We start from the raw sequence: 13,308 nt of genomic DNA, 5'->3' as shown, positions 1-13,308 counted from the left end.
AAATCTGTTATGTGCTCTGAAAGTCCAACCTGTTCACTTTCCCTTATATCTTAGACAAACGCATACAAGTAGTTAACCTGACGAACGAGAAACCATTTGATGCAACGAGGGCAGAATTAAAATTATGGGTGTGAGAAACCCATAAGGTCTCCTATAATAATGAAACCCTGGGTAGAACCACAAAGATATTATGGGGTGACCCTAACGAGAGCAGGGCGAGAAGCCTCCTCAAAATAAACAAGTCTGGGAGAAGTATGACGGTAGGTATTCTGAGTGGACACATAGCATTACGGGCATACCTATAGTAAATTGGACATGCGGATTCAGCCGAATGTAGCATGTAGAGAGGACAGTGAAATTCTGGAGCACTGTCTTTGGTACTGTCAGGCATTCGCCGAAATAATATCCAAATATCTTGTGAGTGATATTATTCCGGATATAATATCCCTCACGAACACTGATTTGAAAATTCTTAGGAATTACGTCCAGGAAACTGTATTTAGTGAATACTATATAAGGTTTTGTTTTTACCAACAAACATTTTCCACGAAGAGGAGCGCACAACAGGCCCGATAGTGGCCTAGGTGTATTTCTTCGGATTTGATGTACATAGTTACAATTAGTCATCACTAACAAAATTAATTAAAAGAAAATTTTTTTATAAACAATAAAATTTAGTATTCGAACGACTCAAGTTGTAATAATCGTACATTATAATAGCTGCCGGTTTCGGCTTTAATATTTCACTCGTCTTATCAGCCGAAATTTTAAGGCAATGTTTTTTGTTGGACTCCAATTTATCCAAATATAAAATTATCGTAGATTCAGAGTTTTTAGACTCAATTCTCTGTATAAGCTTATTCTCTTTCAATAACATACTTTCTACCGGTTCAGATATAAAGCCAGAAGGTAAATTTGCTTCCATTATTATCATATTAGTGGTTTCATTGGTCATATTCGAAACGTCATGGTACATGAAACAAATTTCCAAATTAATTTCTCCATCATTCTTAAACATTGTCTTGGGTTCAATATTAAAGTGACGATATTCCTGCTCATCAACAATGTTGTATTGTTGATTGAGTTGTACCAAAGATGTGCCAGTTCCCTTAATATCAAAAGTAATGTGGCGTGTTGTTTTTGGTAACTGAAAAAGATTGTGGAAATTTTTTACTATTCCGTATAGGAAATTAAATTTTGTTAATGTATTTACCTCAAGTTTTTGAAAATCTAAAATATTTTTAGAATTTATATGAAATTTATCATTTGCAAGTTCAATACCTTGCAAATCTTTTGCACTATAGGAAATTTTTAAACTCGTATTATTAAGGTCTTTATATATTTCCGAAAATTTCACTAAAGCTTCCATGCCAACCACAGTATCATAGGAAGATATAAAGCCTCCTTTAGCATTTCGTTGTTCTATTAGCCACCTTAGAATGGAAGTGTGATCTCCGGGGGTTTCAAGTAGTGCTATTGCAGAGTATGCTGTAATTTCAACATCATTGGCCAGATTTTCATCATTTGCCGACCACCACTTAAGACCATTATGTTCCTTACAAAGCAGATTTAGTTTATTTAATAACGGCGTGGCTTTAGGGTGCCTAGCACGTTTTATAGCAGTTGCTATCAATAACAATACATAAATGTCATTAGTATTGTTTAAATTTGAATTTAGAAATTCTACACCACTTTTTATAGTATCTTGATATTGTTTGGAGTATTTCTGAAGTGAAAAAAAAAATAATTAAACTTATTGCAAATTGCTTCGTATTGCATTATTTTTTCATATGGTACATGTGCTAATTTTTTTATTAAGCACGTTATCAAAATCCCATTTATACTTACTTCATTTTCCAAAAACGCCAAAAGTATGAAAGCTGTAAGTCCATATGCATTTTTATGTTTTGGATTTAATAAATAACCCGTATAAGGAAATTCCCCATTGGATTTTTGCTGACTGGACAAATACTCCAAAGCAGATTCAATTATTTTTGTTTCAATTGATATAAATGGAGCAGCTTTAATAAAATAACGAACCACATAGGCGGTAAGCCAAGTACTGGGCTCCTCATCGGTTCCCATGCCAAAAACACTGTAACCACCATTTCCATGACGAAACGACAATTGTTGCTGGTAGGCAACTTCAATTGATGAACGCAGACTTTCAACCAAACCTTTCTCTTTAGAAAACTTGCCATTTGCTTTAAGATATTGCAAAATTAAGACTCCGGGTGCAAAGTTCACCATATTTTGGTCACCACAACCGGTAGGCATTTGTATTAGATCATTGAAATTATCCACTGTTGGTACTAAATAATGACCACCTACAGAAAATGTTAAAAAGTCAGAATCGGGTACACTATCTACGGGCTCTTGGATACTAAATGATGATGCTATTTGCTCTCCTGCCGGAATACTTAAATATAAAGCTTGATTTTGCTCCTTGGGCACACCTTCTGGTTCAACCTTAAGTTTCTGTAAAACAGCATCCGAATACGAGGAACTGGAAGCAGAAACTTTTAAACTTATTTCACCCGTTTTTACTGGATATATATGAAATTTCAATGTCTTTGCTTTTTCCGCTGGCACAGTAATAAGTTTATTTTGTTGTTGATCATCAGTTGATTTCTTTGCTGATTCCATAAAATCGAACTCCCCATCATTATTATAGAAAACTACTTCTGTATCTAGAGTCTGGTTGGAATAATTGAATATCGTTACGGGTATAATCAAAATTTCTCCATGTTTCACTGAATTTGGTAGATTTAGTGATATGTAGAAGGTTTGTATGGTAGTGATATCTGTGGGTCCATTTACAATGCCAAAACCCGTTATATGGTGATTTGAAAATGCCGTTATACGCCAGGTGGTTATGATGTCTGGAAGACGAAGTGTTAATTTGGTGTCAGTTTCATTGCTAGAGGGTAAAAATACATTTGGAAAGTAAATATTTTTTAAATTCTTTCAAAAGTTTTTAGAGAACTTGCATTTTATAGTTGTCAAATATCCAGGTTTCTGGGAATTTTTGACGAAAACGAAGTTGTTTTACATAAGGTGGATTACCATTGCTAAATCCTATCAAATATATTATAAAAACCACTACAGCAGTCAAAAAATTAATTAATTAACTTACCCGGCACATATTCAAATCGGTAATGAGCATTGGTTAAGGTTAACAAACCAGATGTTAGGCCGGGATATACCGTTGCCGCTATGGGAGAATATGATGTTTCCTCATATAAGTCAGACATAATCTCTGGTCCATTTAAATCATATGAACTATCTAATAAATATACACCCAAATCCACAGCTAATATACTGACGTAAGACTGAGGTTGAGCTTTCAAAGCAATAGTGACCTCTTCACCAGGTTTTACTTGTTTGGGTGCCGACATTGAGATCTAACAAATAATATTAATAAATGTGTTTCATTATTTATAGTTTTAAATACCTGATTTTCGAATTCCTGTGGAAAACTTATTATCATTTCCTCATAATGTAAATTTCCCTTGTGAACATAATAGACATAAATATATGACCTGGGTATCATTTCAATTGAGGGTGTTATGGTTATAATATGAGCTTTTTGATTGGGAGGCACTTTAATATGCTCCGTATGTATAAGACTGGCATGGCCCATTAACGTGTACATCAAGTAAGGAATGTTGACAATAGAACTGACCTCTATTTGAACGGGTTTTCCTAATTTTAGTCTAAAATTTAAAAGTTAAATGAAATTTTAATCGTCTTATTTCAAATTGTAAATATAATTTGACCTTGAAGTGGGAAATAGTTACATAAACTTACTTTTTATCTACCAATTTGAGTCGACAATAAAATTCTCTATTGATCGACATTGAATTATCACTTGTGTAAATATTAGCTAACATTTCCTTGGAATCTTTAAATTGAAAATTATGTTTTGAATTTGGTTCGTGTTCAAATTCAAATCTTGCTACACCATTTTCATCCAATAACGATTCATATATTTTACCGCCATGTTCCATAGTAATTGGGGTTTTGTGATCCAAAACAGCAGCTCCAGTCCAGCGTTTCACATAAACCTTTAGACGATAGGGTTTATTATTTTCGAATTCTATTTCATTGTATGGAATCACCAAATTATATCGTTGCCTTTTTAATTCTATTCTCTGGTGTTCTTCTACTGTTCTGTTCGTATACTTATCGGTTAGCTTTGCCTTGACCATTAGACTGTAAGCTTTTTCAACGCTCACTTTGTTCTTAAAATTAAATTCGACGAAACCTAAACTTTCTATGTAAACATGTTGGGTTTGAAGGAGATCTCCAGTATATTCATTCCATAATTCAATAGTGGCATTGCCTTCAACATGTTTATCAAATGTATATTTTCCAAATATCATAACCTTAACGTAGCCATCCTCCAGAACAATATATGAAGGAGTTTTTATATATATACTGAATTTTGGTAAAGTATAGTCAAGTATCTTAATGTTTTTATCATGCGAATAGGCATAGCTTCCGCCTAAAACAGCTTTAATTTTCCATCTTCCTAAGACGGGATATTTGGACAATTGAAATTGTCCAGTGTAAACGCCATTTGTAAGAGATATATTTTTAAAAAGTTTAACACGATTTGCATCTTTATCCTGAAAATACATAAAGATCATTTTCAAAAATGTGTGTACTAATTTGATAAATTAAAATAAAATAAAAATACAGGTTTATTTTTATTCAGACAACTTACTAATATATCCACATCAATAGGTTCTTCAGTATTTAATGGTCTCGTATGTTCATCCAATATTACAATACGAAATTTAACCAAATCCTGAGGTTTATAGATGGCCTTATCAGTTTGTATGTAAATTTTTGGACCATAATCTGGATAAGCGTTTAAACGACTTTCGTTTTTAAAAATCAATCCAGATAAACCCTCGGCTATTAATTTGTAATTTCCATGTAAAAGTTTTTTCGGAAAAAAGTGTATTAGCTTCGATTCAAATGGTTGTAGATCAATATCTTTATATTCATTATAACTGGGACCCTCAATTATTATACGTAGTGAACATGGCCCATTGGCCTCATGGAGAGCAGCAAAAACCGAATATTTACGATTAGATTTTATCACACCCGGTGCATTTATTGAATAGTAGCTGTTTTGTAAAAGTATTAATATTTAAATAAATCAAGTAATTACGTCTTAATCATAATATACGATACCTCTCAGCATTTACTGCCAGCGCCATAATTTGTATCATTAAGTAATATATAAGATAATAGCGTTTCATACTGCAACAGCGTTTCATTTGCACAATCGGTGCAAATCTTTAAAAATAAGTAATATTTAAGCTGTTTTTCTAACGTGTGTTTATACTCATTTCGAATTAATAACTAAATTTAATAAATGGAGACTAAGAAATTTATTGCATAAAAATTTATATACTCGATTGTTTTTTACAAAAAACATTTTTTTTATACCCACCATCAAAAGATTGATTTTGTCATTCTGTTTGTAACACATCGAAATATTGGTTATAGACCCACAAAAGTATATATATTCAGGGTCCTTCTAAAATTCTAAGACGAACTAGCCATGTCCGTCTGTCTGTCTGTCCGTTTTTTTGTCCGTCTGTCTGTTGAAAGCACGATAGAGACTGAACGGAAAGAGCTAAGGAGCTGAAATTCTGCATAGATACTTTTTTGATGCAGTTTGTTTGGTATTGAAAATGGGCAATATCGTTCCACAATTTCGCCTAGCCCCCATATAAAGCCCCCTTCAGAAAATGCCTTTATCGCTCATAACTGGCTAAAAGAAGCCTCAATAGCTGCGAAATTCGGCACAAACATGTCTTATTGGAACCTTAAAATGTTATAGGGATCGGCCCATAATTGACCCTACCCCCATATAAAGTCCCCTTCAGAAAATGACTTTATTGCTCATAACTGGCTAAAAAAACATCTATAGCGTTGAAATTCGACAGGAACATATTTTATAGGAACTTAAACCTCTTCGTAAGATTTTATAAGGATGGGTCCATAATTGACCCTACCCTCCATATAGGTCCCCTTCAGAAAAGTCTTTAATGATTATATCTGACCTTAAGAAGCATATATAGCAATAAAATTCGACATAAAAAATGTTTTATGGGAATTAAAACCATTTTCTTAAATTGTATGAGGATGGGTCCATAATTGACCCTACACCTCATATAAGGTCCCCTTCAGAAAATCACTTTAACGCTCATTACTGACTCAAAAATGAGAGTACATCGGTAAAATTCTACATAAAGAAGTTTTGTGCTAGCCAAAAGCACTCTGTCAAATTTTAAAAGGATCGGTCCTTAATTGACCCTATCCCCCATACAAGGCCCCCTTCAAAAAATAACTTTAACGCTCATTATTTGCTTAATACTGCGAGTACAGCGATGAAATTTGACATAAACAAGTTTCGTATGATCCAAAACCTCTTTACTAAATTTTAAGAGGATCAGTCTATAATTGACCCTTCCCCCCTACAAGATTCCCTTCAGAAAATAACTTTAACACTCATTACTGACTCAAAAATGCGATTACAGCAGTGAAATTCTACATAAACAAGTTTTGTGCTAGTCAAAAACACTTAATGAAATTTTATGGGAATCGGTCTATAATTGACCCCACCCTTCATATAAGGTCCCCCTCAGAAAATGACTGCAACGCTCATTACTGGCTGTAACGGCCAAATACGACTAACTCTCATTACTGGCTCAAAAATGCGACATAAAAAATATTTGCATAAACAGAAATCATTATAAATTTTAGGAGTATTCATTACTGGCATTAAAATACGAGTAGATATATAAAATTCGACATAAACAAGTTTTATGGGAACTGAAATCTTCCTACCAACTTTGATGAAGATGGATCGATACATGAACACTTCAGTAACATTACTTTAACTCTCATTAGTTGCTTAATATTACGACTTAGGCGATGAAATTCGAATAAATAACTTCTTTACGAAACATAATTTATGTATAAAAGTTTATAAAGATCGGACTATAATTCATCGGACTCTACCCTCCATATAACGACTCTTACAAATAAACAGTTTATGGTTATAAATAATGGACCAAAAAAATTATTCGGAAGAGCACGGTCCATACTTAAGCTCTTATTAAAGGTCCTCTTCCAAATATTTCCCTGATGTTCATATTAATATCTACATATGATGATAAAATTCAACATAGATCTAATAAATAAGAAAATTGCTTCGATAATATCAAAGTTTATTAATAAGAATGATTTTATGGTGGGTATATAAGATTCGGCATGGCGGAATATAACACTCTTACCTACTTGTTTTAGTATGAAGTATATCAACCAAAAAAAAAATTGATGTTGATTTTTTCATTCCACTTGTAACACATCGAAATATTGATCATAGATCCACCAAATTTTATACACATGTATGTACATTCCAGGCCCGTATTATACCCTCCACCACCATCAGGGATGATAGAGGATATTTATAGCTTTATATGCATACACCTAATTTTTTTAAACAATCAAGTATCTAAATTGTTTATGCAATAAATTTCTTTGTCTCCATTTATTAAATTTAGTTATTAATTCGCAATGAGTATAAGCAGACGTTAGAAACGGCATAAATAATATTTATTTTAAAGATTTGCACCGATTGTTTAATTAAATACTTGCAGTATGAAACGCTATTATCTTATATATTACTTACTGATACAAATTATGGCGCTGGCAGTAAATGCTGAGAGGTATCGTGTATTATGATTAAGACGTAATTTCTTGATTTATTTAAATATTAATACTTTTAAAAAACAGCTACTATTCAATAAATGCACCGGGTGTGATAAAATCTAATCGTAAATATTCGGTTTTTGCTGCTCTCCATGAGGCCAGTGGGCCATCTTCACTACGTATAACAATTGAGGGGCCCAGTTATAAAGAATTCAAAGATGTTGATCTACAACCATATGAATCGAAACTAATACATTTTTTGCCGAAAAAACTATTACCTGGAAATTACAAATTAATAACCGAGGGTTTATCTGGATTGATTTTTAAAAACGAAAGTCGTTTAAACGCTTATCCAGAGTATGGTCCAAAAGTTTACATACAGACTGATAAGGCCATCTATAAACCTCAGGATTTGGTTAAATTTCGTGTTGTAATATTGGATGAACATACGAGACCATTAAATACTGAAGAACCTATAGATGTGGAAATTTTAGTGAGTTGTATGAATAAAGTGTATTTTTATTAACATTTATCAAATTAGTTCATAAGTTTTTAAAATGATTTTAATTATTATAAAAATTCTTAATATAATTTGATTGTTATGTATTTTCAGGATAAAGATACAAATCGTGTTAAACTTTTTAATAATATATCTCTTACAAAAGGCGTTTACACTGGACAATTTCAATTGTCCAAATATCCCGTATTAGGAAGATGGAAAATTAAAGCTGTTTTAGGCGGAAGCTATGCCTATTCGCATGAAAAAAACATTAAGATACTTGACTATACTTTACCAAAATTCAGTATATATATAAAAACTCCTTCATATATTGTTCTGGAGGATGGCTACGTTAAGGTTGTGATATTTGGAAAATATACATTTGGTAAACATGTTGAAGGCAATGCCACTATTGAATTATGGAATGATTATACTGGAGATCTCCTTCAAACCCAACATGTTGATATAGAAAGTTTAGGTTTCGTCGAATTTAATTTTAAGAACAAAGTGAGCATTGAAAAAGCTTACAGTGTAACGGTCAAAGCAAAGCTAACCGATAAGTATACGAACAGAACAGTAGAAGAACACCAAAGAATAGAATTAAAAAGGCAACGTTATAATTTGGTGATTCCATACGATCAAATAGAATTCGAAAATAATAAACCATATCGTCTAAATGTTTATGTGAAACACTGGACTGGAGCTGCTGTTTTAGATCACAAAACCCCTGTTACCATGGAACATGGCAGTAAAATATATGAATCGTTTTTGGATGAAAATGGTGTAGCAGCATTCGAATTTGAACACGAACCAAATTCAAAACATAATTTTAAATTTAAAGATTCCAAAGGAATGTTAGCTAATATTTACACAAGCAATAATTTAATGTTGAACAATAGAGAATTTTATTGTCGACTCAAATTGCTAGATAAAAAGTAAGTTTATATACTATTTCTCATTTCAAGGTTAAATTATATTGACAATTTGAAATAACTCGATTCTATTCAATTTTAGACTAAAATTCGGAAAACCCGTTCAAATTGAAGTCAGTTCGATTGTCAACATTCCTTACTTGATGTACACGTTAATGGGCCATGCTAGTCTTATACATACGGAGCATATTAAAGTTCCGCCAAATCAAAAATCTCATACTATAACCATAACACCCTCAATTGAAATGATACCCAGGTCCTATATTTATGTCTATTATATTCACAAGGGAAATTTACGTTATGAGGAAATGATTTTAAGTTTTCCACATGAATTCGAAAATCAGGTATTTAAAACTATAAATAAAATTGAAAATTTTACTGCAATATTCAAATGTAATATTAATTACTTTTATTAAAAATACTTATTAGATCTCTATGTCGGCACCCAAACAAGTAAAACCTGGTGAAGAGGTCACTATTGCTTTGAAAGCTCAACCTCAGTCTTACGTCAGTATATTAGCTGTGGATTTGGGTGTATATTTATTAGATAGTTCATATGATTTAAATGGACAAGAGATTATGTCTGACTTATATGAGGAAACGTCATATTCTCCCATAGCGGCAACTGTATATCCCGGCCTAACATCTGGTTTGTTAACCTTAACCAATGCTCATTATCGATTCGAATATGTACCAGGTAAGTTAATTAATTTTTCACTAGTGCAGCGGTTTTAATAATATTTTTGATAGGTTCTAACCACGCTTATCCAGCTTTTGTAGATCGACCTCGTTTTCGTCAAAAATTCCCAGAAACTTGGATATTTGACAACTATAGAATGTAACTCTAAAAACTTTTAAGGAAATTACAAATTATGTACTTTCTAAATGTATTTTTCTCCTCTAGCAATGAAACTGACACCAAATTAACACTTCGTCTACCAGACACCATAACCACCTGGCGTATAACGGCATTTTCAAATCACGATATAACTGGTTTTGGCATTGCGAATGGACCCACAGATATCACTACCATACAAGCATTCTACATATCATTAAATCTGCCAAATTCAGTGAAACGTGGAGAAATTTTGATTATACCCGTAACGATATTCAATTATTCCAACCAGACACTAGATACAGAAGTAGTTTTCTATAATAATGATGGGGAGTTCGATTTTATGGAATCATCAATAGAAGGAGTAAAGAAATCAACTGATGATCAACAACAAAATAAACGTATTACAGTACCAGCGGAAAAAGCAAAGACATTGAAATTTCATATATATCCAGTAAAAACGGGTGAAATAAGTTTAAAAGTTTCTGCTTCCAGTTCCACGTATTCGGATGCTGTTTTACAGAAACTTAAGGTTGAACCAGAAGGTGTGCCCAAAGAACAAAATCAAGCTTTATATTTAAGTATTCCGGCAGGAGAGCAAATATCATCATCATTTAGTATCCAAGAGCCCGTAGATAGTGTACCCGATTCTGACTTTTTAACATTTTCTGTAGGTGGTCATTATTTAGTACCAACAGTGGATAATTTCAATGATCTAATACAAATGCCTACCGGTTGTGGTGACCAAAATATGGTGAACTTTGCACCCGGAGTCTTAATTTTGCAATATCTTAAAGCAAATGGCAAGTTTTCTAAAGAGAAAGGTTTGGTTGAAAGTCTGCGTTCATCAATTGAAGTTGCTTACCAGCAACAATTGTCGTTTCGTCATGGAAATGGTGGTTACAGTGTTTTTGGCATGGGAACCGATGAGGAGCCCAGTACTTGGCTTACCGCCTATGTGGTTCGTTATTTTATTAAAGCTGCTCCATTTATATCAATTGAAACAAAAATAATTGAATCTGCTTTGGAGTATTTGTCCAGTCAGCAAAAATCCAATGGGGAATTTCCTTATACGGGTTATTTGTTAAATCCAAAACATAAAAATGCATATGGACTTACAGCTTTCATACTTTTGGCGTTTTTGGAAAATGAAGTAAGTATAAATGGGATTTTGATAACGTGCTTAATAGAAAAATTAGCACATGTACCATATGAAAAAATAATGCAATACGAAGCAATTTGCAATAAGTTTAATTATTTTTTTTTTCACTTCAGAAATACTCCAAACAATATCAAGATACTATACAAAATGGAGTAGAATTTCTAAATTCAGATTTTAACAATACTAATGACATTTATGTATTGTCATTGATAGCAACTGCTATTAAACGAGCTAAGGACCTCAAAGCCACGCCATTAATAAACAAACTAAATCTGCTTTGTAAGGAACTTAATGGTCTCAAGTGGTGGTCGGCAAATGATGAAAATCTGGCCAATGATATTGAAATTACAGCATACTCTGCAATAGCACTACTTGAAACCCCCGGAGATCACACTTCCATCCTAAGGTGGCTAATAGAACAACGAAATGCTAAAGGAGGCTTTATATCTTCCTATGATACTGTGGTTGGCATGGAAGCTTTAGTGAAATTTTCGGAAATATATAAAGACCTTAATAATACGAGTTTAAAAATTTCCTATAGTGCAAAAGATTTGCAAGGTATTGAACTTGCAAATGATGAATTTCATGTACATTCTAAAAATATTTTAGATTTTCAAAAACTTGAGGTAAATACATTAACAAAAATGAATTTCCTGTACGGGATAGTAAAACATTTTCATATTCTTTTTCAGTTACCAAAAACAACACGCCACATTACTTTCGATATTAAGGGCACTGGCACATCTTTGGTACAACTCAATCAACAATACAACATTGTTGATGAGCAGGAATTTCGTCACTTTAATATTGAACCCAAGACAATGTTTAAGAATGATGGAGAAATTAATTTGGAAATTTGTTTCATGTACCAAGACGATTCGAATATGACCAATGAAGCCACTAATATGATAATAATGGAAGCAAATTTACCTTCTGGCTTTAAATCTGAACCGGTAGAAAGTATGTTGCTGAAAGAGAATAAACTTATACACATAATTGAGTCTAAAAACTCTGAATCTACGATAATTTTATATTTGGATAAATTGGAGTCAAACAAAAAACATTGCATTGAAATTTCGGCTGATAAGACGAGTGAAATATTAAAGCCGAAACCGGCAGCTATTATAATGTACGATTATTACAACTTGAGTCGTTCGAATACAAAATTTTATAGTTTATAAAAGATTTAGTTTTAATTAATTTTGTTAGTGATGGTCATTTAGTTTTCTCAATTCTTCGAATTTTGCGTCCAATATCATTGCTATTATTTGATAGGAAAATTATATTGTGGAAAATGTTAAATATTCTCAATATTTATTATATAAATATGTTTATTATTATATTATCGCATTCAGTACTTCACAGTGGAGCATATGTGAAATTTATTTGGAAATAAATCAAGAATGTCTAAACGATTTCTATCTGACCAGGGTAAAAATCTGACATGTTCCCAGCCAAGGTGTATTCCTGGATGAGTTTTGAAAACTTAACCTTAATCCAGAGACCAAATTATACTTTTCTAAATCTGTTATGCTCAATCACATCGGAATATGAAATGAAAATAAGTAAGAGTGCTATATTCGGCTATGCCGAATCTTAAATACCCTCCATTAGCAAGATACTTTTTGTTAAAACCCATTTAACTATTATGAGACAACTCGGCATAAGTTTTGTTTTCGTAGTGAGGTAACTATTATTTAGTAATTTCTTTATGAATATATGGAACTTGTTTTAATTAGGTCAAAAAAAAAAAATAATAATAATTAAGTGATTTTCGATGGACCAATTACGGAATATCTGGAAAAAAGTTTGTAGACTGATTAATACATACACAAAACATATTCGTGACGAATTTTACCCCGATAGCTTTATTAGTTAATGTAATATGAGCGTTTAAGTGATTTTCGGAAGTGGACCTTATATGGGAGCTATGGCCAATTGTGGGCCGATACAAATCTTCATTGGTAGTATGATTTCTGTTCATATTTTTTTATATGTGCAAAATATTGAGTTGATATCGATTGTATTTGAGGAAGTTATTATCGATAAATCCATTTCCGGAAATATGTACCTTAGTTTAGGGGCTATGGGGAATTTTGAATCGATTGTTTTGATTTTTAATATAATTTATAACTTGTGACAA

General features: G+C 32.4%; 2 protein-coding genes across 2 annotated transcripts; one reads left to right on the top strand and one right to left on the bottom strand.

Moving 5' to 3' along the window:
- Nucleotides 1-658: 658 nt before the first annotated feature.
- Nucleotides 659-5,193, bottom strand: LOC119602134 (CD109 antigen-like). Its single transcript, XM_037953493.1, has 9 exons — nucleotides 5,183-5,193; nucleotides 4,730-5,138; nucleotides 3,811-4,631; nucleotides 3,455-3,716; nucleotides 3,137-3,404; nucleotides 2,991-3,078; nucleotides 1,849-2,920; nucleotides 1,214-1,726; nucleotides 659-1,147 (listed from the first exon to the last, which is right to left on the bottom strand). The coding sequence occupies exons 1-9, from the start codon at nucleotides 5,191-5,193 to the stop codon at nucleotides 659-661; spliced, it is 3,933 nt and encodes a 1,310-aa protein (XP_037809421.1).
- A 2,394-nt stretch (nucleotides 5,194-7,587) lies between these two features.
- On the top strand, nucleotides 7,588-12,432 carry LOC119602141 (CD109 antigen-like). Its single transcript, XM_037953500.1, has 9 exons — nucleotides 7,588-7,754; nucleotides 7,822-8,230; nucleotides 8,351-9,171; nucleotides 9,251-9,512; nucleotides 9,598-9,865; nucleotides 9,919-10,006; nucleotides 10,073-11,156; nucleotides 11,279-11,791; nucleotides 11,858-12,432. Exons 1-9 carry the CDS (start codon nucleotides 7,687-7,689, stop codon nucleotides 12,344-12,346), a joined length of 4,002 nt encoding a protein of 1,333 aa, XP_037809428.1. The 5' UTR covers nucleotides 7,588-7,686; the 3' UTR covers nucleotides 12,347-12,432.
- Nucleotides 12,433-13,308: the final 876 nt, after the last annotated feature.

Source organism: Lucilia sericata, unplaced genomic scaffold, assembly GCF_015586225.1.
Source record: "Lucilia sericata isolate MDLA Ls3-8-SP2 unplaced genomic scaffold, ASM1558622v1 Contig000209F_arrow, whole genome shotgun sequence".
In the NCBI taxonomy this organism is placed as follows: Eukaryota; Metazoa; Arthropoda; class Insecta; order Diptera; family Calliphoridae; genus Lucilia; species Lucilia sericata.
The sequence above is the reverse complement of the archived record's forward strand: the minus strand, read 5'-3'. Positions and strand labels throughout refer to the sequence as shown.

What these genes read in the sequence shown, in the direction of transcription:
- LOC119602134 (XM_037953493.1), bottom strand. An exon ending in ATATTTGACAACTATAAAAT is followed by an intron (nt 2,921 to 2,990) that starts GCAAGTTCTCTA and finishes TTTACCCTCTAG; the next exon opens with CAATGAAACTGACACCAAAT. An exon ending in TGGCGTTTTTGGAAAATGAA is followed by an intron (nt 1,727 to 1,848) that starts GTAAGTATAAAT and finishes TTTTCACTTCAG; the next exon opens with AAATACTCCAAACAATATCA.
- LOC119602141 (XM_037953500.1), top strand. Translation starts at nt 7,687, where the DNA reads ATGAAACGCTATTATCTTATATATTACTTACTGATACAAATTATGGCG. An exon ending in CTGGCAGTAAATGCTGAGAG is followed by an intron (nt 7,755 to 7,821) that starts GTATCGTGTATT and finishes TTTAAAAAACAG; the next exon opens with CTACTATTCAATAAATGCAC. An exon ending in TAGATTTTCAAAAACTTGAG is followed by an intron (nt 11,792 to 11,857) that starts GTAAATACATTA and finishes ATTCTTTTTCAG; the next exon opens with TTACCAAAAACAACACGCCA.